The sequence below is a fragment of the Coffea eugenioides genome, chromosome 2 (genome assembly GCF_003713205.1).
Source record: "Coffea eugenioides isolate CCC68of chromosome 2, Ceug_1.0, whole genome shotgun sequence".
Classification (NCBI taxonomy): Eukaryota; Viridiplantae; Streptophyta; class Magnoliopsida; order Gentianales; family Rubiaceae; genus Coffea; species Coffea eugenioides.
The window spans coordinates 48,371,292-48,394,043 of record NC_040036.1 but is presented as its reverse complement, the minus strand read 5'-3'; the positions used below and the strand labels follow the sequence as shown (position 1 = coordinate 48,394,043).

Here is a 22,752-nt window from a genome sequence, read left to right as displayed (position 1 = left end):
AAATCGATGGGGTTTATGATTTTTGTTTGATTGGGAGAAACAAAAAGGGTTCTATTTTTCAACAAACAAGGTTTGAGAGTTAAAAACGTGTCCAAGGAAATGTGAACTTGAAAATAAAATAAGACTTCCTTGTAGGTAATGAGTCGTATCGAGAAATTGCGACTTTGAAGTCACTGATAATTTTGCAAAACTTGAGTCGTCATTTCAGAGATTGGCTTTCACCTCATATCATGCATATATTTTTTTAATTTTGTAAAAATATGAGTCAGCTAAAAGTCCCTAGTGGAAGTATCGAAATCTTTATATTTTTGGAATAACTTAAAAAGATGCATTTCTAAAGATGCTACAGTAAATATCTCAAATGGTCTATCTTGGGAATTTGGAATAAAAATTGGATTATTTGTGTAAAAAGTCCCAAAAAGTAGTACCCATCAAGGATTTAGATTGATGGAGTTTGTACTCACATCGAACCCCCTCCCCTTCCCCTTAGATTAGGCTAGATTAGGTTATAGAACATCTATCGTTTCGACAAAAAGAAAAGAAAAGAAAAGGAAAGAAAAGGAAAAAAGAAAAATGAGACGGAATTTTTATAAAGACGACAATAGCGTGTCGCTGTTCTAGACCCATTTCTCCCATCGCAATACCCAACCACCCATCTGCACAACCTTACGCAGCTGATCTCCGTCGCCGGCCCCTGTCACCGACGTCGGATTCACCTCCGGCCATCATCTCCAACACATGATATTTTGTCTTCTCCATCTCGAAGGTCTGTAAAAGCAAACACCAACGCCTTTTCGCAAAATCATCTGACTTTGTACCGCAATTAGCTCTTGCATACATGGTGGATATGTTTGTAGAAGATTCAATTGGGGTTGCAATCTGTCCGTTGTGATTAATGATTTAAGGTATTCATTGTAGAATGTTGTGATCGTGAATATTGGGATGGTCTTTGGTTTGGGTTTTTTGGCTGTTTTAGTTTTTGTTTGGTTTGGTACGGAAATGGTCTGAGAAGTAGTGAAATGGGACCGGAAGAGGGTTTACAGGGTTTACAGGCAATTGTTGTAAACACTACTATTTCTTCATCAGTTGCTGAAATGAGAATCTTGTTATGTTTTTTGATTCTGGGCTATGATTTGTTTTTTTTTTCGTGAAATTGTGACTTGATAAATTTGATATCTGAAATGGAGAGTAGTTACTATGGTGATAATCACTTTGGGTATGGCTTTTGGAAATATGAGGATCAATTCTGGTTATTTAAAAATGTTGCAATTACGTTGGTATGCATTTTATCGTCAAGTCATACTACCAGGTTTTGTCATTTCTGGAATCGTTTAGAGCAGGCATACGTGCTTCTTTGAGACCAATACTCTTACCATGAAATTCATTGGTACTGTATGTATTCTGTTGATGTGTTAGCTTAATTTATTTAAGGAGCGCCCCTGCTTCTTGTAAATTAGATTAATTTGAGTTGCTGGTGCATTAGTAAAATGTCTTGCTTTTATGACCTCTTAAAAATATGCTACAACCTAGTTTAGGGATAGTAAATTTGTTGGTCAGGACTATCTACTCAAACCTTCAGCAAACATTCAGGATGAAGATATATTTGTGCGTGGAGAGTAACAGCACTGCTGTCATTTTAGGAATTATTTAGTTAGTTTGAATTCACAATGAGTGTAATTTTCACTTTATAATTTTTTTGTTTTATAACTTTGCTGTCATTCTATACTAGAAAGTTATCTTATTCTTGAGAAAGTTTGTTTCTAATGTATAAGCTCTCAACAGATACATTGATCAGCAATATAAGGAAGGAAGCCTACTTCTGGAATAGTGACGTTCGAAAAACATAGAGGTAAGGGTTTGCCTTTAAGCCACTGGGATTGACATAATTGGTTGTATGCCTGTTTGCTTGACTTCTTATTCTTCTATTCTTCTGAATGGCAGATGACAAAGATTGTATATGAGAGGATATGTGGCATCTAACTCTTTCCAGATGTAACCAATTGAAGCTCCTGTACATGATAATTTAAATGGTTGAAAAATTAAGGACTACCATCACAATAAGCTAAGTATGCAGGTCAAGGTATCATGGTGAGCCGTATGGGGGTGTATGCTCATTGGATCTTGTGGCACTTTTCTTGGTTTTAGATTTTTGTTTTTCGTCCTTGCTGTGAAAAGCTATTATGCAGAAGACTGCGAATCTTTCAAAGAATAGTTCTTTGAGACTTACACCTCAGCAATCTCTTCGTCGGATGGGTCTATGTTCTCAAATAGTAACTGGACAGCAGACATCTCCAATTGTCTTTCCAGAAAGACGCAGCAGAGGAAAAGCTTCATCACGTGCTGACATCAATGTGAGCGATCATGATCCTGCGAAAGCTAAAGGGAAGGAACATAGGATCGATATTGGAGATGAACAGTCTGACTTATTAGGATACGAGGTGTTTGCTGGAAAACTGGTCTTGGATAAGAGAAAGCCAAGTAAAAGTACTGATGTACAAACTTCAACAGATACTTCAACACAGGATGCTATTGAGGTTAAGTTGACAAGTAAGGCACTGGTTTGGGGTACTCAAATCTTATCTCTTGCAGATGTGATATCGGTGAGCTTTGCTATTCTCTTTTTGCATGATAGTGACAGATTAGTTACAAAGGGAAGAGCTCTTTTATGACTCTTGTGTGAGGTATTAATATGATATGGAAATTTGACTTGGCAGGTTTCATATTATTCTGGTCTTAGACACTTTACAGTGCATTCTTACCCATGTAAAAAAGCTTCTGGCCTTTCCTGTTTTGTGAAAAGTGGGAGAAGTCGGAAGGATTTTCGCTTCTTAGCTTCTACCTCGGAGGAAGCCCTTCAATGGGTGGGCTCATTTGCAGATCAGCAGTGTTATGTGAATTGCTTGCCTCATCCTCTGAAGCAGGCCTCAGACTTTGTTGTTAATGAATTTCCTCCAGAGTCATATATAAAATGTAAAAGTCCACCTAGAATGCTCGTGATCTTAAACCCTCGGTCAGGACGTGGTCGTTCAAGTAAAGTTTTCCACGGCATGGTTGAGCCCATATTCAAGGTATATCAGAAAGTATCTACTTGCATTTTGTGGCACAATCTTTCTATGTGTCTTGGTTCGGTGACTGCCTTTGAGCCACTAGACTGTCGAGAACTATGTATGATGAGTGAAGAAACTTGAGTCAAATTTAACATAGATTCTAGAAAATGTCTGAGAGCATGGTTCGATCATTATATCTGCTTAAATGCCATTATTATATTTCAATTGTTTTCCTCAGAACAAGGTCATTTTACTCATTGTTTTACTTTTCTGTTATGATACATTCTGTATTTCATGTTGAAACCCTAGTTATACAAACTTGAGTTCATGTTCTAATTAGGATTTTTTTTCAGCTAGGAGAGCCTCCTTAGGTGGATACAAAAATATCTCTTCCTGAATAAATGTTAATCATTCCGCTAACATCCTTTACGGAAGATGAAAAGTTTTTTCTTGTTCTCTGCTTAGTTTTTGGTGTGAAGAATACGCGCTTTTGTACAAATGATTGAGTGAATAATTTTCTGTCACTTAGATTGGGTTAGGTTTCATACTTTATGGTTCTTATTATCATCCTTGTGCTAATTGTTTTAATTTCTTTTCATTGTTATCTGTAATCATTATTGTCTCTTTAGATCCAATAGGTACAACATAAGTCCTTTTTTTACTCTGGAAATTAGAACTTAATGTACCGCCAAGACACTTTGTTTGCCTTCACAATGGTAGTCAGAAAATATTTTGTATTTTCAGTCCCATATTCAAGTCTCTGGGTTGTACAAGTAAAGCTATTGGAAAGTACATTTAAGTAATATACCATGAACATGTGAACTAGGGTTCGCGGGTCCCACAAACATAAATAATTTGTTTTCCTAGGATAATGAGAAGTAAAATTGGAAATACAAATGAGAACAATGCCACTTTGTCGGTGATGCAAATCTGGGACATTCCAAAGGTGAAAGTATGATAGAGGTATTCAGATGAGCTGGGTTTGCTCTTCAGGTTCATTTTGAATGAAGATCTTATTGACAACGATAAAAGAAAAGAGGAAGAAAATTTTGCTACCACATAGGTGATGCAGTATAGATGCTATCGATTAGTAGGATAAGGGGACAAGGATATGCAAAGCATTATACTTGGGCAGGACTGTAAAGATTAGGATGCTGTTTAAATTAGATTAGGATCCTATTTTATAGCTGCATTTCTAGCAATATTTATGTACTACAAATGTTTATGTATGTAATTTGTTATAACTGACTATTCTGAAATTTAAATGACTATCGTCTTCGTGTTCGATTTCATGTTATTGAACTTCATGTTTTGAGAAAGATTAGCTCTCTCATTAAGGTTCTCTGGTTTTTGCTAAAAATTTTAGCTGTGATCATGAATCTAGTGTTTCTTTTTCTTGTGCTTCCGCCTGTTTCAATTAAAACTAGAGCCAAACAACATAGATTATGGGAGCAGGGGTGGAAGAAGTGAAGGAACTGGCTGAATCATTCATTGTCTAAAGCACTTGATCAACTCATGAACCTAGGAGATAGGAAGTTCATGAGGAGATTCAAGGTGGCATCCATAAGTCTTCAGATCAGGGGGAAGTATGCCTTAAATATTGATGTATTGCAGGGTCATTTGGTACATTTGGTTCTGTGCTAGTCTATGATGTGTATCCAGATGGTTCATTTGGAAGAGATACTTTGCCAGTGATTACAATTCCAGAACAACTTAAATTAGGTATGCAGCCTAATTTTGAAGCAACCAGTGATAAATTGAGTATTGAAAGATGAGTTCTTTAGTGTTCTTGGTGATTGAGATCTAGGAGAAGATTACATCTGGAAAGATTTTACCTGGAGTGAACTTGGTAACGAAGCAACAAGGACATTGTCTCAAAACACATGCAAGTTCATCCCTCTGCCCCGTTTTACTTGTCATGGTCAACTTTGCACACATTTTAAGAAACTTGATCCTTGACCAACCAGCAAATAACTCTTTCCATGATTAGTTCTTAATTTAACTTCAAAATTTGTTAGTTGATTTTGAATTTTTGAATTTTAAAATGGTTTTGAATTTTTAAGAAACTTGATCCTTGACCAACCAGCAAATAACTCTTTCCATGATTTTGAATTTTTGAATTTTAAAATGGTTTGTTTGAGCATTTAATGATGAAGCAAAACTTTAATGCTCTTTTTGGAAATTGAATAAGGGTAAAATGGAGAGGTTGGTCTTTTTTTGATTTCCCTTTTTAGACTATAACAACTAATTTTGGAAAAAACAAATTAGAAATCAAGACTAATAAAATGAGAAGGGGGGGTATATTATTTGAGTGTAGAGTCATTTTTTTTTGGGGAAAAGTGAAGGAATTTCTATGGAAACTCATTTCTATTTTCCTGCCGTGGAAAATTGATACGATGAGAGCAGGAGAAAAGCCTGCCCTGAATTCATTCCACTGTGTAAAGGTCAAATAATACTTAAGGCCTGTTTTTTTCTCCAGTCCAGGAGTGCTGATGTGGTTTAAATGCTATCAGATAGAAAGGTTAAGGTATGAGGATAAGAGAGGGATTGGAATAGGACAATAAGAGTTATGGTTAGATTTGAATTAGATTAGGATCCTCCATTATGGCTGCATTATTATGAATATTCAGGTTTATGGTGTGTTGTGCTTGACTATTTTGATGTTTAAATGACTATTTTCTTCTTCTTTTCGTTCATCTCATTGAATTTCAGGCTTTTAGCAAGATTAGCACTATGATTAAGGTTTTTCTACTGGTTTTTGCTGGAGAGAATAGCTTTGATCAAGAAATGAAGGTGTTTATTTTTGTAATTCTTTTTCTGCACTTCTGCCTGCGTAGATATCCATTAAATTTTTTCAAGTGATTGGTAACTTTGGCTGCTTTATATTCGACTTACGATTTTCTGTAATGGTACGATGATTGCTTAGCTGAGCTATATTGTCTTGTTGCCGATTCTTATTATGACTCTCGTTCTTCCCCACCCCCCTGATGTGATACGCACTTCGACACGATCTAGACAACTACACCAACGGTTTGGCAGCGAAGAAATTCGACCCAATTTAATCCTAGGAGTCACGAACAATGTTGATACTATCTCAACCCGCAACTGCTCGAATTAATGAACCAAATTGTAGGTAGTAGAACGCCACAACCAAGGAGATACTTGATTGATAAGTTCGGGATGAATAACTTAAGAAAGATTCTCAAGTATTCAAAGGAGCTCTCTTGAAAAGAGAAGTGAAAACTCACGAAATTTTATTCAAAGAAATCTGATTATGAAGGTCCCTTGCTTCAACTTGACAACCTAAAGTGATTTGGATTCACTTAACCCCCCCGGCATGGGATGTGATAAATTGGTTTGGCGCTTTACGATTCAATTGTGTGGTTTTTTAGGGCATCAAGTTTTTGCTATTATAGGATCTAGTTAGGCCATCTTTATGCAGCCTTAGGTCCACAAACCTGAGGCCATTTCTTGATTGTAAACTGTGACATTTGCAACTAAACAGAGCTTCATCTGGGGTTTGCTCTTTAGAAACGGGTAAATGACGTATAGTGATCACATTTAGCTGTTGACAAAGTGTGCATTGTGAAACATTCATAGTGAGTGTTACACTAGTTTTATGTAGACTGCAAACTAGAGAGACTTAGGATCAGTGCCCCTAACAGATAAGGCCATTTCATAGACCCATGTTGCCAGCCAGCAGGAGGACATCTGTTGAATTAATTAAAGCTTTTTTGTCTTTCAAACTATATTACCTGATATGGAATTTTATTAGCAGTGCATGAGGAAACAAGAAGGATCAGTTTCTCTTGGAAGCTTAATAAGGAGGGAGATAGAAAGGTAACGTGTGATGCTAGTGTTTTGTGTCTTCTGTGCCACGTTAGCATACAGGTGGGAGGGTGCAGTGAAGCTCCACGCTTTTGCCAGCTGTTCCTGAAAGATTAGCTTGTAGCCATTCAAGGGAAGCCTGATCCATCAGTTGAGAGTATTGTTGTTATTCATTTCATACGAAAAAAAAGAGGTGGCTACATAATACTGAAGAAGACATAATGGGTTTGTATTTGGGGCTTAGTGTTTCAGAATTAGTGATTAATAGAAATGACAAATTTGAGATGAATTTGACAAAAGTTGGAATGAAGATGAAGAAAAAAGAAGCTTAACAAAAGACAATAATTGATGACATTGTTGCTAATTGTATGGAGTGCATGTGAGCATGTGCTTATGCTTGTCTATGCGCTTGAGAATGAGAGATTGGAAGTCGAGCAGCAGGTGAACGGTTAGGTGGAAGAAAGTAAGAGCAGAGAAGACAATGACAATAAAAGGTGGACAAAATTACGAAAAGACCCCCATTAAACTCAAGATTTTATTAGGTATGAAAATTTACAGTTCATTCCCCCAATCTCTCTTTTACTATTGTAATGATCGAGGGCCAGTGATGTGGGAGTGTGTCTTGGTAGGGATGCAAAGTAAGTGCGGTTGCTCTTTGGGTCTTGTGAGGTAGGCAATTCTTCACTCCATAAAAGCATCTTAGATGATTCAGTACCTTTCCTTTGTCAGCTGATCTTTTATCTTGTAAGATATTACTGCTGACTTCTCTAATGATGCATAGATTTTCCCCTATAATGTGGAGAATTTGTTATTGTCTGTTTTCTAGTTAAGGAATTATCAACTGACTGAATGACTCTGAAACATGACATACTTGTGGTGCTGGCATATTGCTTTTGGCATTTTAACCCTCTTGATTAACACTATCTTTATAATAAAAGTGCTGCTCAGGTTTGGTTAACTATTGCTGCCTTTTTTTTTTCCCAGTTTCTTGTATGTGCATACCAGGGTTGAGGTGGGAGTCTTATATTTGCTCTTTGCTACATTGTTTGCATAAACTTTTTCATAACATGCTGCATTAAATTTGCTAGTTGGTTTGATTCATATTATTTTTTTGGATATGGAATGTTGATTCCAATTTTTTGGTTAGCATAGTTGGTAACTGCAATTTTTTGAATGAACAGCTTGCTGGATTTCAGCTGGAGGTGGTGAAAACAAATTCTGCTGGTCATGCAAGAAAACTTGCAGCAACTGTTGATTTCAGCACTTGCCCTGATGGTAATTTTTCAAATTTTTGTGCTTCATATCTCGTCTAATTTGAGTAAATAATTTATATTTATATTTATACTTATTTTTATTTTTAAGTCATCTTTCTGTAGTTATCTTTGTTGTTTTTTTATCTTTTCCCTATCGTCAGGTATCATATGCGTCGGGGGTGATGGAATAGTGAATGAGGTCAGTTGATTATATCCTTTTCTGTCTGGATACTGCATATTGGCAGTTGTGCATATCTTCCAAATCCCTGCCTCTTAACCTGATTTTTGCTTCATCATTTTCATGGTCAGGAGAAATACCTTTATATTTTCCTGAATATTATCAACGAGACAGAAAAGTGGTTTAATCTCTACACAACACCTGATTTTTTTCCCCTTAACATTTGACTTCATGATTTTGGGGTTGGGTTTTGTAATTATCGATCTTACTTTTCTGTATCAGATGGCAATAGCTAAACAATATGAAGTTTGTGATTGAAGAGTTCCACATAATGATCAATTCATGGAACTAAATATGACTAATGAGATCTATGAATACTGTAAGCGATAGATGTTAGACCCCTTCCCTTGTACTTGGACAAAAAGAAGAAAGAAAGGGGGAAAAAACAGGAGGACCTGAAAGATTTATATTTTCGGGATATCTGGAAATCAACTCAATTTCCCACTTGAAAACCAAACAGTAAGACATGGTTCAATGGTGATATAGCTTGGACAAGTACAAGGGAGTTTCAGGAATTTTATTTAATTGTTTTTGTGGGCTTGCTAAAAGGTACTGAAGTTACTACTTCAAAAGACATTATTAATGTAGATTAGGTTGACTTTATTATGTCCTGAGAAAAATTTAGGGTTGAAGGGAATTTGTGTAATTTCGGTAGTTGCTGAATTAGCACTCCTGCCAGCAAAAGGATTCGTTTGAGGTCAACAGGAGTAACTTCTTATATATGGTTGGTATTAGTGTCAACTTTCTGTTCAAGCCATACTCAATGTCCTATTTGTATGCCTTTAGTTTGCTTCTCTAATAAATTTTTTCTAAACCTATAACCAAGTCAACAATTTCATGGGTATGCATATTCTACAGTTGGATACATGTAAAAAAGATATTTTCATAAAAAAAAAGAAAATAAAAAATAAAGGATGCAAGAATGTTTCTAATTCTCTTAAATCGGAATTTTAATTTTTGGGGATTTCAGAAACACTTTAACAGATTTTTTTTGCATTGTTAATTGGTATCCTATCTCCTCCTAGTTTGGTGCTTCCACTTTCGCATTTTCTTACTTTATATAGAGACCCGAGGATTTTCTTAAAATGATGCACTTCATGTTAATTATAAGTTATTGTATTATAATTTCAATTCTTGGACAAGCTTGGTTAGACTACACAGGGCACATAGATCCCAATTCATAACACATAAGTGAATTCCAACCATTAGAAGTTTGATATTTCATGTTTATAGCTGGTATCTGTTTGAGTGAAATTATGCATGTAAAATTTAGCTTATGAGCTTAATTTCTTTGGCTGTGCTTCTTCTGTAGCGTGTTATAATTATATTGGAAGTTTGCTAATTAGGACAGTTTGTATTTTTTTTTTTTAATTTTGATGATCGGAGTTGATCCCAGTCAATATGTCGTAGAACCTAAAATAATTTACTTGGAGGCACCAAGGGGGTATAACCCGTGGATACAGGATCTAGTTATCTTCTTTAACAATGATGAGCTGGGTTAAAAGAATCAACAGCAGAGAGGCTTTCAATTGGCTAGGGTGTCATTTATCCAAAACTGCAGGGTGTTGTGGACATGAGATTAAGTTGTTCTCGGTGCTGGGGATCCCTATTGAAAGATCAGTTGTTCCTTTCACCATAGACTGGAAAATCAAACAGCTGGGCACAATCTTAATCCTAATTTTTTGGTCCTGTTTAATAGATAAAAGATCCGACTCAGCAGGAATTGTTATACTTTTAAAGGGTATTTTCCACTCAAACTTCACATTTCCATTGAAAGATCAGTTGTTCCTCTCCTTAGCCTTCAAGAATACAAAGCTGGGCACAATCCCATTCTAGTCTTATTTCTCCTTTTGAATTAAAAGGCCCAACTCAGTGATATGTTTTTTACATTTTCTACTGTTCATGGCATTTTCATAGAAAATTGGCAAGTTTGAAATGTGTTGACCATAATTCTGATGATATTTCACAATGCAGTAGTAGGGGACTCGTGTTCTTTGGTTTTGGATGATAACAACTTATGTAGACTGTGTTCATTTTTGTCTGCATATCCCCTGTTAGAATGCTTTGATGAGTCACTTCCCAAATATAAAAAGACCGCTTGTTTTGGTGTAACAGTATCCCATAGTTTCTCAGAAGGAAGCTCAAAGCGTAGTTTCCCAGATGATGGTAGGAATTCGATTGAAAATTCACTTTTTGCTTCACCATACCAATTGATTGGATCATGATGTTTATTCTCAATGTTGAGAGATTAAAGGTCTACTGGAAAGTTCTCTGCATCCTGGGGCTGAAATTGCAGCTTCTGTGTTGCTCCTAAACTGCTGTATGAAGAATTTCCACAATAATAACTCCATGATTGGCAACAAGTGTGAACAATAGGGAATCATTATCCCTCAAAGGTTTTGTTGCTGCACTAGATGTTATTTGAGAATCTGATTCTGATGCAATCCCTTCCAGCAAAATGAGTATGCCATTTGAGCTTGTTGCCTTCTCAGTCAATGCTCTTCCTGGTTTATTCTTAAATGTTGACAGCTAATCAGACCACACTTTTAAGTCAATACTCTGCCTCTAGTGTGAATTGTCCTCTTTTTTCAAACCTCCATTTGCTAACTAGTGATTTGTTCAAGTCTGATATTCTTATTGCAGCATCTCCATGATTGGGAAACACTGCCCTAGGCAAGTCGAGCATTTGGATCCTCATTGTATTCCATTCCATCAGATCGAATTTTGCTTCTGCATTTGGACCAAGTTTAGACTTTAGGAGTATAAACTAGCTGAGTCGAGCACGAACACTGCCTGAGCTTGACTAATTTTACCTGTGCTCAAGCTTGATTGAATACCAAATGTCATGCTTGAGATCTAGATTTGATAAAAACAGCGAGGAGCTCAAGCTCATTGGCGAAAGCAAAGCGAGCTCAAGCTTAGTTTTTTGGTTTGCTTTTCCTTTTCTTTTTGGAGCCAGATTAGTTTAATTATTTTATCTGAGATCATTACCTAAAAAAGCTAAAAAAAGCTATAACCTCCAACTACTTACCTAAAAAAAGCTAAAAAAGATGTAATATGTCCAAAAGGGGCTGGCATTTTAGTAATCTTACACACACCCACACGCACAAGATTTCGAGCAAGTCATCGAGCATTTGAGCAGAATACTAGTGTGCATGGTTCTGGTTTACCTTAACAAGCACGCTTGAGCTTGACTCAAGCTTTTGTTTGACTGAATTTGAGGCAGCATTTGAGGGAAATTAGCCAAAAAATTATTGACAGTGCTACCCTCATAATGGGAGTTGTCTGAAGTTTGTCTATCTTCTTCTCTGCTTTATTTGGAAACTTAGACGAATAGAGGTAGAAGTTGGATAGACAATATCTTTTCCAGGTCTCTTGGCTGGTGCTTTGTTTTCACCCCTGGTGGGTAGTACTCCAAAAATAACTGGTTAATAGGGGTCTTATAGTATGCTATAAGCTGCTGGCTAGTCTAGGAGTGCCACTAACACTTAATGTGAATCTATTGCCAATCCAGAATGGGCTTGAATAATTAGGAGTTGGGTCCCAATAGCTTGAATGTGGTCTTTATATTTCAAACAATAGCAAGAGTGACATTTACAAAAATTAGGTAGGAAATGTTCATTTTCCTTTCTTCTGTGTTTGAGATGGAAAAGCCAGTAAATAGTCTCATGACTTCTACTTGTTTTGCAAGTCTAGTGTGAAGCTAATAAAGAGGAGAAAATCTCAAGTGTATCTTTTCCAGAGAATGGAAAATCTTGATGTAGACATTGAGAACCAGATCATCTAGACCACTTTTCACGGAACCCCTTTCAGGTATAGGAGAAAATCTAAATTTACTATACTTTCTGAACATGTGGTTTGCATGTGAATCTGCAGCACCAGGAAACTATGGTGCCTAAGATCTAATTTTCAAAGCTTTTAGGTGTCTTAATTTTAGATTCTGGAAGAAATATCTATAATCTGAGATACGAGAGAGAAGCAGTAGGTCTAGGTGATCAGGGTAGAGCAAGAGATGGAGGAAAAAGAGATTCTATGAATTCCAGCTAGATTTCCTTAAGACTACCCATCGAAGGAGAGGTAGCATTTATTTGTCTAAAAAGATCTAGTGAACTTCATTACTGAACAAAACATTATATAATCGTTCTTCGTCATCAGCTATTATGGTACATGTACATATATTGAGAAATAGCTAGTCTTGCAGGGAGTGACAGAGCTAGGATTTTACTTAGGGTGAACAACCGAGCACATTATAACACAAAATAATGTACTTAAAAATAGCATTACAAGTTTGAGCTCAAAACTCAAAGGACGTAATATTCAAATGCTTTTAATACTAAAAGTCGAAGTCTAAACCAAAAACTAAAATTCAAATTCTCCACTTTTCTATTGTTATCAGTGCGAGGCATTCCAGATTGTGCTCGATTTGATCAAATGCATCTATAGTCAAATCAACATCATTTATGTATGTCTAAAGGCTAATTATGGTAATGGGAGTATTGGAAGATATCTGGACCAAATTAGAATACGGAAAGTTGAGTCAAGTTCAATGAGATTTTGACCCAAAAAGACTTGTTGTGACTGAGCTCCACTAGATTCTTATCTCAGCTTTTCAACCTCAAGTTGAGCTTGCTAAAATCAAGTCAAGAGCAGCTCAATTAGTTTTGATTGCAGTATGAATGTCATTTAATGTGGTGAAAATGTTCAGCCCTGCCCATAATCATCTATTTCAAATGTTATTTTTTCCTTTCAAATGCCAAAATTAGGGTGAGTGCTTCAGTTTCCTAATTAGGAAAATTCTTATAGATACCAATGTATTCTCAAGGATTGAAGATTTTTAAGTGGTTATAAGGTATATTTAACTAGATTGACTTCATCTGTCCATTCTGATCACATATCACCAAAGAAAGTTGGGTTCCAGGACAGGTATTGATTTTCAGATGGAAGGAGCAATCGAGTCATTGCCTTTGGTTTTCTGGTGGGAAGTTAAATCACATAATGTTTCCAGAAAGTCCCATTTTCTATTGCTTAGCAGGGAGCCTTCTCCATTACAGTTACTGGAACCTCAAGGTTGGTTTCTCCTGGGGTCTTGCAGTAATATAATCAATATGCCAAAGTACTAACAGTCAATAATAACAATTAAATTTTTGTAATATCAGCGGAAAATTTTGTAAGCCCACATGTCCAGCATGTTGCAGGGAAGTCTATGGTGAATGTGCACTGGTATCGCGGTAAATAGGAAGTAGTTGTTATCTTTAAGTGCTTAGTGAGTTAAGCCACCCCGGGGTCTTGAATTGTCAATTGGCGCTTCATATTGGCTGTTCTGATTTGGGATAAGATTCTTGTCCATTTCATACAGTAAGCCTTTAGATGTGTCAGTGAGATTTAATCATGCAGTCTTTACTTCTTAGCATGTTGAGATAGTTTCAGAGTGTACTTGACAGCTGATTCCGACATGAAATGGATCTTGGATTTTGTAACTTGTGTGACGTGCATAATTATAATTGTGTCAATTATGTACATTGAGTTGGCTCTTAGTGGAAACAAGTGGCTTGAATTTTTTTAGATTCCATTTGAATTTGAATTCCTCACAACTGACTTAATGTGAAATAATTAATCTAACTGATTTGATTTATTGACAATTAATCAATTGTTCCTCTGAGACAAGTTGCATTTATGTGGATTCATCTTACCTGCAGGTTTTAAATGGTTTACTTAGTCGAGACAACCAAAAAGAAGCAATTTCTATCCCCATTGGTATTATACCTGCTGGTTCTGATAATTCTTTGGTGTGGACTGTCCTTGGAGTTAGAGATCCAGTGTCTGCTGCTATAGCTATTGTAAAGGTACAGTAGTCATACTTTGGTCATCTATTACTTTATTACCAGGCAAGAGTAAGCTAGTTTTCACTACCTATTATTTGTTTTACTTTGTTACTCCTTTATATGAGCAACAGGAGTCGTTACTTTTTTGAGCCTATTATTTCTTCTGTCTTTCAAACTTTTTTTCCCCTCCAAATGCTTGGGATCACCTAATCTTACGTTTGGTACTATAACATTTTACAATCGCCATAATCTCTGAATAAACATGATGTATGGAGCACATCAATGGTGCTAACCCAGTCTACCCTACACTTGTGGCCTTTTCTGCATTTTACCTGTGTTTCTAACCTTGAGCAGTTAATTAGTGAGTTTAAGTTGCAGCTTTGCATCAACTTAAAGCATTTCAATATCACTTGACAGAAATGAGAATCATATGGATGTTTTCACTGCTATAGCAACATACTGTTGTGATTCAGGCTAGCAAATGAACCACTCTTGGCACTAATTACAATAGTTATAAATTTGCTATTCTTGGTCTTGAATCAATTCAATGGGCAGGTTATGGCCTTTATGTTTGTTGTTTGTGAGAGCAACTGTGCCAGTACTTGAATGGCTTGTCATGCCTTTAAGCACAAAGAAAGTGAAGTAGCATTTAAGTGTAGATTTTTTAATTGTTACTGCTTCCATTACCAGCTACTTAGACTAAACTTCTCCAGGCTTACAATGTTGGGTTCTATGGTGGATAAACTATAATAAGAATCTAGTTGACTACATTATAAAGCTTTGTTTGATATTCTGAATCACTGATTTTGATTTTATGTGCGTCTTTGGTTAGTCTGTTGCTTTCCATTTGTTCATCAGCCTCTAGAGTTAAGCTGTTGGGTACTCTCTTTGAAGGCTTTTGAGGTTTTCACTAAGCACCTGAAAATTTATGGATTGACTTATTGCAAAGACCTCTTCCTTTATCCTAAACCCACAAAATAAACATCCTGGAGTTCCCATTATAGATTAGACTTACTTAAAATGTCTCTGGAAGAATAACATGACCAGCAACAATTGATAATTAGGAGCCTATCTTTTTTTTTTTTTGGGTCGGTCTCATTTATTATATTGCTAAATAATTAAGGGATTTCGGTCAGAAGAAATTCACATTTTGTTATTGCTACAGGCTCATGTTATAAGATATATAGTTCCTAGAGTGAGGTTCTAAACTTCGATTGTAGAATTGAACTTGGTTTAGCTTAGCTGAGGGGCAACTTCTAGGATACAGCACTTTGGAAGCAATTCACGTGCAAAGGTGCTGGAGATGTAAGGCACCACATCAAATAAAAGTAGAATGCAATGATTTATAGTGGCTCCTTAAAAGTCATCTGATCTTCGTTTACGTTTTGGTATTAATATATAATCTGGTTTTCTTGATCACAGGGAGGGCTTACTGCTACTGATGTATTTGCTGTTGAGTGGATTCAAGGTGGTGGCATTCACTTTGGGACAACTGTGGCATACTTTGGTTTTGTTAGTGACGGTAAATTAATTGGCACTCTAGGACTCTACATTCTATGTGTGGATTTGATTAGTTTGTACCTTAATGGATTTGTTGTATTTCAGAATTCAGCCTTGATAAAGTTATTGAATGGTGGATATTCTGCTTGTTTGAAAATACAGTGTACTGGATTGAGAACATATCATTTTATCTCACCCTACTTGGGGCCCAGTTGGTTAGAGAACTTAATATAATCTGAATCTGTCAAATTGTAGTGATATTTGTGCTTTACATGATGTGTTCTTGATATGGAAAATCCTGATGTAGATGTCTCACCAGCTTATACTTATTGACTGCTTGTTTGGCTGCCAACAGAAAGCTTTTATTGACAGGAGTGCAAGTTTGGCTTTCATACTATTCGAAATTGCCTCATGTTTCGTTGATTAACATCTGGCTTGTGATTTGCATGTGAAAACAACATGATTATAATGATGACAGGAGGCTGCTAATTTTGACCTTATGTTCTTTCTGCTTGACTAATGTATTCTTCCAAGTTTGGTAGGTGAGGATTACATGTTTAATCTTGTTTAATAACATGTTTATAACATCTTATTGGAGTTGCTATATGTACTCGACAGTTTGGTGCAAAAGTGCATAAAAACCCTGATTGAAATATATTTGACAATTTAACTCTTATTTGCCCCACCCAAGTTCATCGGGGGACCTGATCCGGATGTTGCCGAAAGGTGGCTCGAAAAGATGGTCGATATTTTTGCCGCCCTGCACTATACCGAAGAACGGCAGGTGACTTTTGCCGTTTTCCAGCTGGAAGAGGCGGCCCGCTCCTGGTGGAATGTCATTCGGCAAAAATGGGAGAGGGAACAAACGCCCAGGACTTGGGTAAATTTTATGAGGGAGTTTAACGCGAAATTCTTCCCTCCTCTGGTTCAGGAAAGGAAGGAAGATGAGTTCATCCGACTCCGCCAAGGAGCTCAATCGGTGGCAGAATACGAGAGCCAGTTCACCCGCCTGTCCAAATTTGCGCCTGAGTTGATTGTGACGGAGCAACGGCGAATTAGGCGTTTTATCCAGGGCCTAAACGTGGAGATTCAGAAGGACCTCGCAGTGGCTCAAATCAATGCTTTTAGCGAGGCCGTTGAGAAGGCCCAACGGGTAGAGAGTACCAGATTGCAAGTAAGAAATTTCCAGGCGAAAAAGCGAGGATTTCCTGGAAATAATTCGGGGCAGGGGAATGAGAGTACCCCTTCCAAGTTTGGGCGAGGAATTGGGGAAGAAAGGGTACCGGGAGTGTCACGAGAGAGCCCGTCACGAGGCAGCCAGTTGGGGAGAGGCCAGAGAGGAGGCTCGGCTTCTGCAGCACGCGGACCTTGCGGGTATTGCGGAAAGTCGAATCATTCTGAAGACAATTGCTGGAAGAAAGGAGGCAAATGTCTGCGTTGTGGAAGCGCAGACCACAAGCTTGCTACCTGCCTACTTATGAAGCAAGAAGGAAGGGGAGCTCAACTATGTCAAAGACCAACACGGGACCGGATAAGGGGAATGGGACGAAACCTAAAGTAGCAGCTCGAGTGTATTCACTGGAGCCACAACAGGTCCCCGATTCTCCTGAGATTGAGAAAGGTACGATTGTGGTATTTTTACGGAAATATTAGTAGATCCCGGTGTTACTCATCCATTTGTCAGTCCCAATTCTGATGGACGAAATAGATATCACGCCTACCTGAAAGTAGTAATCCTTTGGGGAAAATCATCGTTTGACTCTTGGTATGGTTTGTAAGGATCGCAGGGTTTGGGTAGGAGAGAGAATAGTGTTCGCGAAGAAAAAAAAATCATGGGATAGAAAAGGCTACCTGGGAGGTGGAAAAAAAAAACAATACCTTGAGCTATTTGTGAACCATGATAAGGAATTTCGAGGACGAAATTCTTTTAAGGGGGAGAGAGTGTGAGAACCCGTAAAACCCAAATTATTTTCCTAGGGTTTATTTCCCCTTCATTGCATGTTTTCTGCATTTTCTGGCTTAGAAATATTTTCTTAGTGGATTTTATGAGCAGTTATAGTTTTAAGATGATTTTTCTAGCATTGGTGAATTTTTAGAAAATTAAGAATCTATATTGGACGTGGGACCCACTAGTGCAAAAAGTTCGGAAAAATTCGGCCAATAAGGTTAAGTTTCGGATACTGTGAAAAATTTATCGGGTGTTAAGAGATAAGTAGTGTGTGTGAAGTGATTGATGTGAGAGAGAAAAGAAAGATAGGAATGCATTTAATGAGTGTGACAAGTGTCACAATCTCATTGGTTGGACTTTAAGAATTACTATTCACTTTCTTGACTTTTTGACCAAAGGATTAAATATCAAAAATTCACAAAATTTCCTCATTTTTCTTTCTCCTTGGCCGGCTCTCTCTCACTCTTTTGCAAGAAGAAGAACTCTTCAATCTTCAAGCTTTCTACTAGCAAATCATCTAAATCAACCGAATAAACAAGATTCCACTCCATAAAATCCTATCTTCTAGTGCTAGTAAGGGTTGTAGTGAAGTTGTTTTGAAGAGCAAAGGTGTCCACAATCTCTCTTTCCCTTGTTTCTTGGTAAGTGATGCTACAACCTCTCCCCTAAACCTAATGATGGTTATATTATGCTTAATGGTGGCATGAGTGAAGGCATATATGATTTATTTCTTGATTTGAAGAGTTTTGGTGAATTTTTTATTTTATTGGGAATTTTTCTGGTTTAATATGAATGGGATGTTGTGGCCTTGTATGATGAATGGTAATGGCTGATAATGGCTCTATGAGGTGTATTGGATAAGAAAATGTAATCAATTTTGGATTTGGATGGAAAATGAAAAGTTAGGGTTCATATTTTTCCCAATTCTGTCCGGTTTTGGATCATAGGGTTAGAGGCCGAATTGGACTTTTCTCAAAACATGAAAGTTGTAGGTATTGATGAGTAGGAGGTTCCTGCAAAATTTCAGGGCATTTGGATGAGTGTAGAGTGAGTTATGACGAAATTACTGTAGCTGTTCTGCTTTGATCAGAATGCGAAAACTGAGTTTGTATTTGGATATTTTGACTGGAATTGGTTTGGATTTTGAAGTTGGTGACTTCTGATGAAATGTAGCTGAATGTCTTAGCTAACATATGCCTTTGGAATTTCGGCATTTGGACTTGTATGGACTGAGATATACTGATTACAGTTTTCTGCGTTTTGCAAACCTGTTTTGGGAATTCTGGTATAGTATTTCGTATATTTGACCTAGTTGTGTTAGGAAATGGATTGAGTGACCTTCTACATTGTTGTAGTTCTGTTTCTTGGCTTCGAAATGGTGGGTCTTACACCCCCATCCGATAATTGTAGTGAGAGTTGTGCCATTACCGCATTATGAGGTCAAATTCGGTTTTCATATCAAGGCCTTAGTTAAAGCCCTTTCTTAATTTCTGGTTTCCTCTATTGTTTGTAAATGTTTATGGAACCTTATTGGGGTCATGTTTGGCCTTGGTTTATGACTCGTTATCGAGTTTCATTGTATTTGTTTGCATGTTTTTAGGGCGTGACAGTGGTGCACAACGTTCTTTTGACTAAAGTGTTTGAAACCACATTGTGCTAGCTTGGTGAGTGTACTACTCACTTATGTGCTATTACATGGCTTTGATCTTTGTACTTGAGATGTTGAATGTTGATTGATCCAGGTGAGAGTGTACTTTACCACTTTCACATATTGTTCCGCATGTTATTGGAAAGTTATATGAAATGTTATATGAAATGTTATATGAAATGAAATACATGACTTCAAATATTATCCATGAGCTCAACCCCATTGGTTATTGATTGAATCGAGCCGGCGAGGGCTTGGTCGTGCCAATTAATGTGCCTTGGGGCAACATCATAGGGAATCTTGTAGTATGAGAGACTCTTGATTCCGGTTTACTCGAGTAATACCACAATGCAAGTGTTTGGATTTCGGGCCCGGTTGAGGAATGTTAGGAGGAAGGGAATGGAAGTTAAGTGGGTCTACAGTTGGTTACTTTTCAAACATTGACGGAGAGTCAATGAGACCGATCAAGAATTCAAACGAGGAAAAGGGCTCTTGAGAGCCACCCGTATCCTTTTATCCTCATTATTAATGTGTGGCTTTATTTATTTTGGTAAATTGGACTGTTAAGCTTGATGTATCCATGAACTTGGTTGCTTGAGTTGTATTCTCACTGGGCAATTAGCTCACCCCGTTCCTTTTGTTTTCCTTACAGGAATATGACTCTTTTGGAATGAATTTTGATAAATGGTTGCCAAATGAACTAGATGAATGACTCTTTTGTATTGTATATAACATGGGACCCTAAATGTATCATTAGGGCCGTTTTCACTTTTGTTTTGGCAAACCATATATGTAGTGACTTTTGTATCACTTTTAAATGTCATTTTGGTTTGTAAAGGCTAAATGTTATGGGGTATATGTAATTCGATGTTTGGTTGGGTTCGGACGAGTCGGTTACTATTCATGGTCGACTCCGGATTTCATTTTCTTTTATTTTGGGTTATTTTGCCCTTTTGCCTTATTTGCGCGCGTTATAAGTTCCGGAACGTGAAAGATCGCTCTATACTGCACCGTTAGTCCTGGCGAGAGCTGGGCAGGCAGTCCGCTAACCTCTTTGGTTCGCCTTAGGGGAAAGTGGGGCTGTCACAGGTGGTATCAGAGCCACTTCGCGTGGTCTCTGCGCGGAGCGAGCCTAGGGCCAAGTGGTGTTATGGTCCTGATTTCATGGAGATGTCTAAGTGCTCGTTTGAGCGTAAGTTATGAATGGGGCATGTTATAAGTGTAAAAATCTTTATTATGCAACTTGAGGAAGATAGATATGTATGTCGGGTAGGAATCTATAATATGGATGATTTACGCTTGGGACCGGCCGGCTCGAGTTGTGAATTATCTTAAATGGGATTCTTGCGCCCGGATACGAAAGACACGAGAGTCTAGGTTAGAAAGAATGGGGCGAACTAGAAATTGCGATTCTATGGATGACTTTATATGTACTTGACTGACTGTTCTGTATACATGTTGCTACTGTTATGTGTTCTCTGTATATGTGTTATGTGTTTAAATGCTCGACGAGGGAGTGGAGTAGTTATTTGTTCTTGTTTACTTGTTCCTGTTTCGGGCTGCGAAAAGGAGGGGTTAGGTGCCCATTGCCCATTAACAGTATATTTATTTTGTGACCTAGATTGACTTAGATTGTATGGACGGTACACGTAGTGGACGGGGCCGTGGGCGCGGGAATAGGCAACCTACGCCAGACCGGGGTACTGGAGAAACCTCCTCTGGACCCCATCCTGAACCGAGAGTTGACCCTAATGTACAGATAGCTGCCGTTATGCAGCAAATGACAACCCTGTTGGCACAAGTGGTGCAGCAACAAGGCCAGAATCCAAATCCTAATCCTGGAAACCCTGGAAACCCTGGCAACCATGTTGAGAGCGAAGACAGAGCTCTGGAACGATTTCAAAAGTTTGCCCCACCCAAGTTCATCGGGGGACCTGATCCGGATGTTGCCGAAAGGTGGCTCGAAAAGATGGTCGATATTTTTGCCGCCCTGCACTATACCGAAGAACGGCAGGTGACTTTTGCCGTTTTCCAGCTGGAAGAGGCGGCCCGCTCCTGGTGGAATGTCATTCGGCAAAAATGGGAGAGGGAACAAACGCCCAGGACTTGGGTAAATTTTATGAGGGAGTTTAACGCGAAATTCTTCCCTCCTCTGGTTCAGGAAAGGAAGGAAGATGAGTTCATCCGACTCCGCCAAGGAGCTCAATCGGTGGCAGAATACGAGAGCCAGTTCACCCGCCTGTGGTAGTGAAGTAATAGGTGAAGTGGTTTGAAAGATAGTGGTGTAAGTTGCTTCCTTTCTTGAGATTTCAAGGTGAGTAGTCAAGAAATTCCATCTTTGGCTTTGATAATGATAAATTCATGACTTGTGAAGGTTAGTTAGGTGATTTTGTGGAGGTTTTCATGACTTTTGGTGGTGTTTGATGAATTTTTGATTTTATGCAGAATTTTTCTGTTTTTATATGTTTAATGTTGTTTGGCCATGTATGATGGTCTAGTATGGGTTAGAATGAATTTTTGGTATGATAATTGTAATGATTGGTAGAAAATTTCTGGTTTGAAGCAAAAATTCCAGATTAGGGTTTCTATGAAGCCTGTTCTACCCGGTACTATTCGACTAGGTTAGAGGCCGAATTTGCCTTGTATTAAAACATGAAAGTTGTATAGAATGATGTTTTGTAGTTGCCTACAAAATTTCAGCTCAATCGGATCAACGTATCCTGTGAAAAGACCGAAATACCCCTGCTGCCCTGTTTATGTCCGAACCTGCTAATCCGCTTCTGTAATTGGTTACTTTGACCAGGAATACTACTGATTTGATTGATGATGTATTCTTAAGACTTATAGACTTGTATCTTAGATTTCAAATGGCTTTGGAATCACTTGAATTGGAGTTGTATAAGCTGAGATATGACTGAATGAATCCGGACTGCCACAGTAAACTTCGAATGGGAAAATCTGAGGTTGTTTTGGTAAATTTGACTTAGATACATTGCAAACTGGACTGAGTGGCCTTCTTCAACATTTTAGCCCTTTTTCTTAGCTTCGAAACGGTGTAAATTACACCTCAATCTGACAAGGATAGCTTCAGTTGTGTTAATTCCGCTAAGCAACAGCAAGTCTGCCTTTTGTTTCCCAACCAAACTTCGTTTCCGCATATGTCTTAGTTTGATTTTGCACTTATACGTTCCATATGATTTTACTCTAGTGATATGTGGATTCGGTTATGACTCGTATTCGAGCCTTATTGTGGCGCTAATTAAAGGTGTTTGATAGCTTGTGATTTATGGGTGTTGAGGTTTGGTTGGAAAGTAAAGAAAGACAAGGGAAATGCTGTCAAAATTTTCGCGGAGCTTCTGCACAGTCTCGGAAAATTTACTATATCTTGATGTAGGAATGTCGGAATTGAGTTCCATTTGTTGCGTTTTAAACTAGATTCATAGGACTATAAACCATGTAAATTTTAGA

General features: G+C 37.7%; 1 protein-coding gene across 1 annotated transcript; it reads left to right on the top strand.

Annotated features, from left to right (window-relative positions):
* The first annotated feature begins 580 nt into the window (after nt 1-580).
* Nucleotides 581-16,115, top strand: LOC113759840 (sphingoid long-chain bases kinase 1-like). Its single transcript, XM_027302420.1, has 10 exons — nt 581-766; nt 1,783-1,849; nt 1,942-2,600; nt 2,715-3,068; nt 8,057-8,150; nt 8,290-8,327; nt 14,063-14,209; nt 15,611-15,710; nt 15,794-15,903; nt 15,996-16,115. The coding sequence occupies exons 3-10, from the start codon at nt 2,181-2,183 to the stop codon at nt 16,113-16,115; spliced, it is 1,383 nt and encodes a 460-aa protein (XP_027158221.1). The 5' UTR covers nt 581-766; nt 1,783-1,849; nt 1,942-2,180.
* Nucleotides 16,116-22,752: the final 6,637 nt, after the last annotated feature.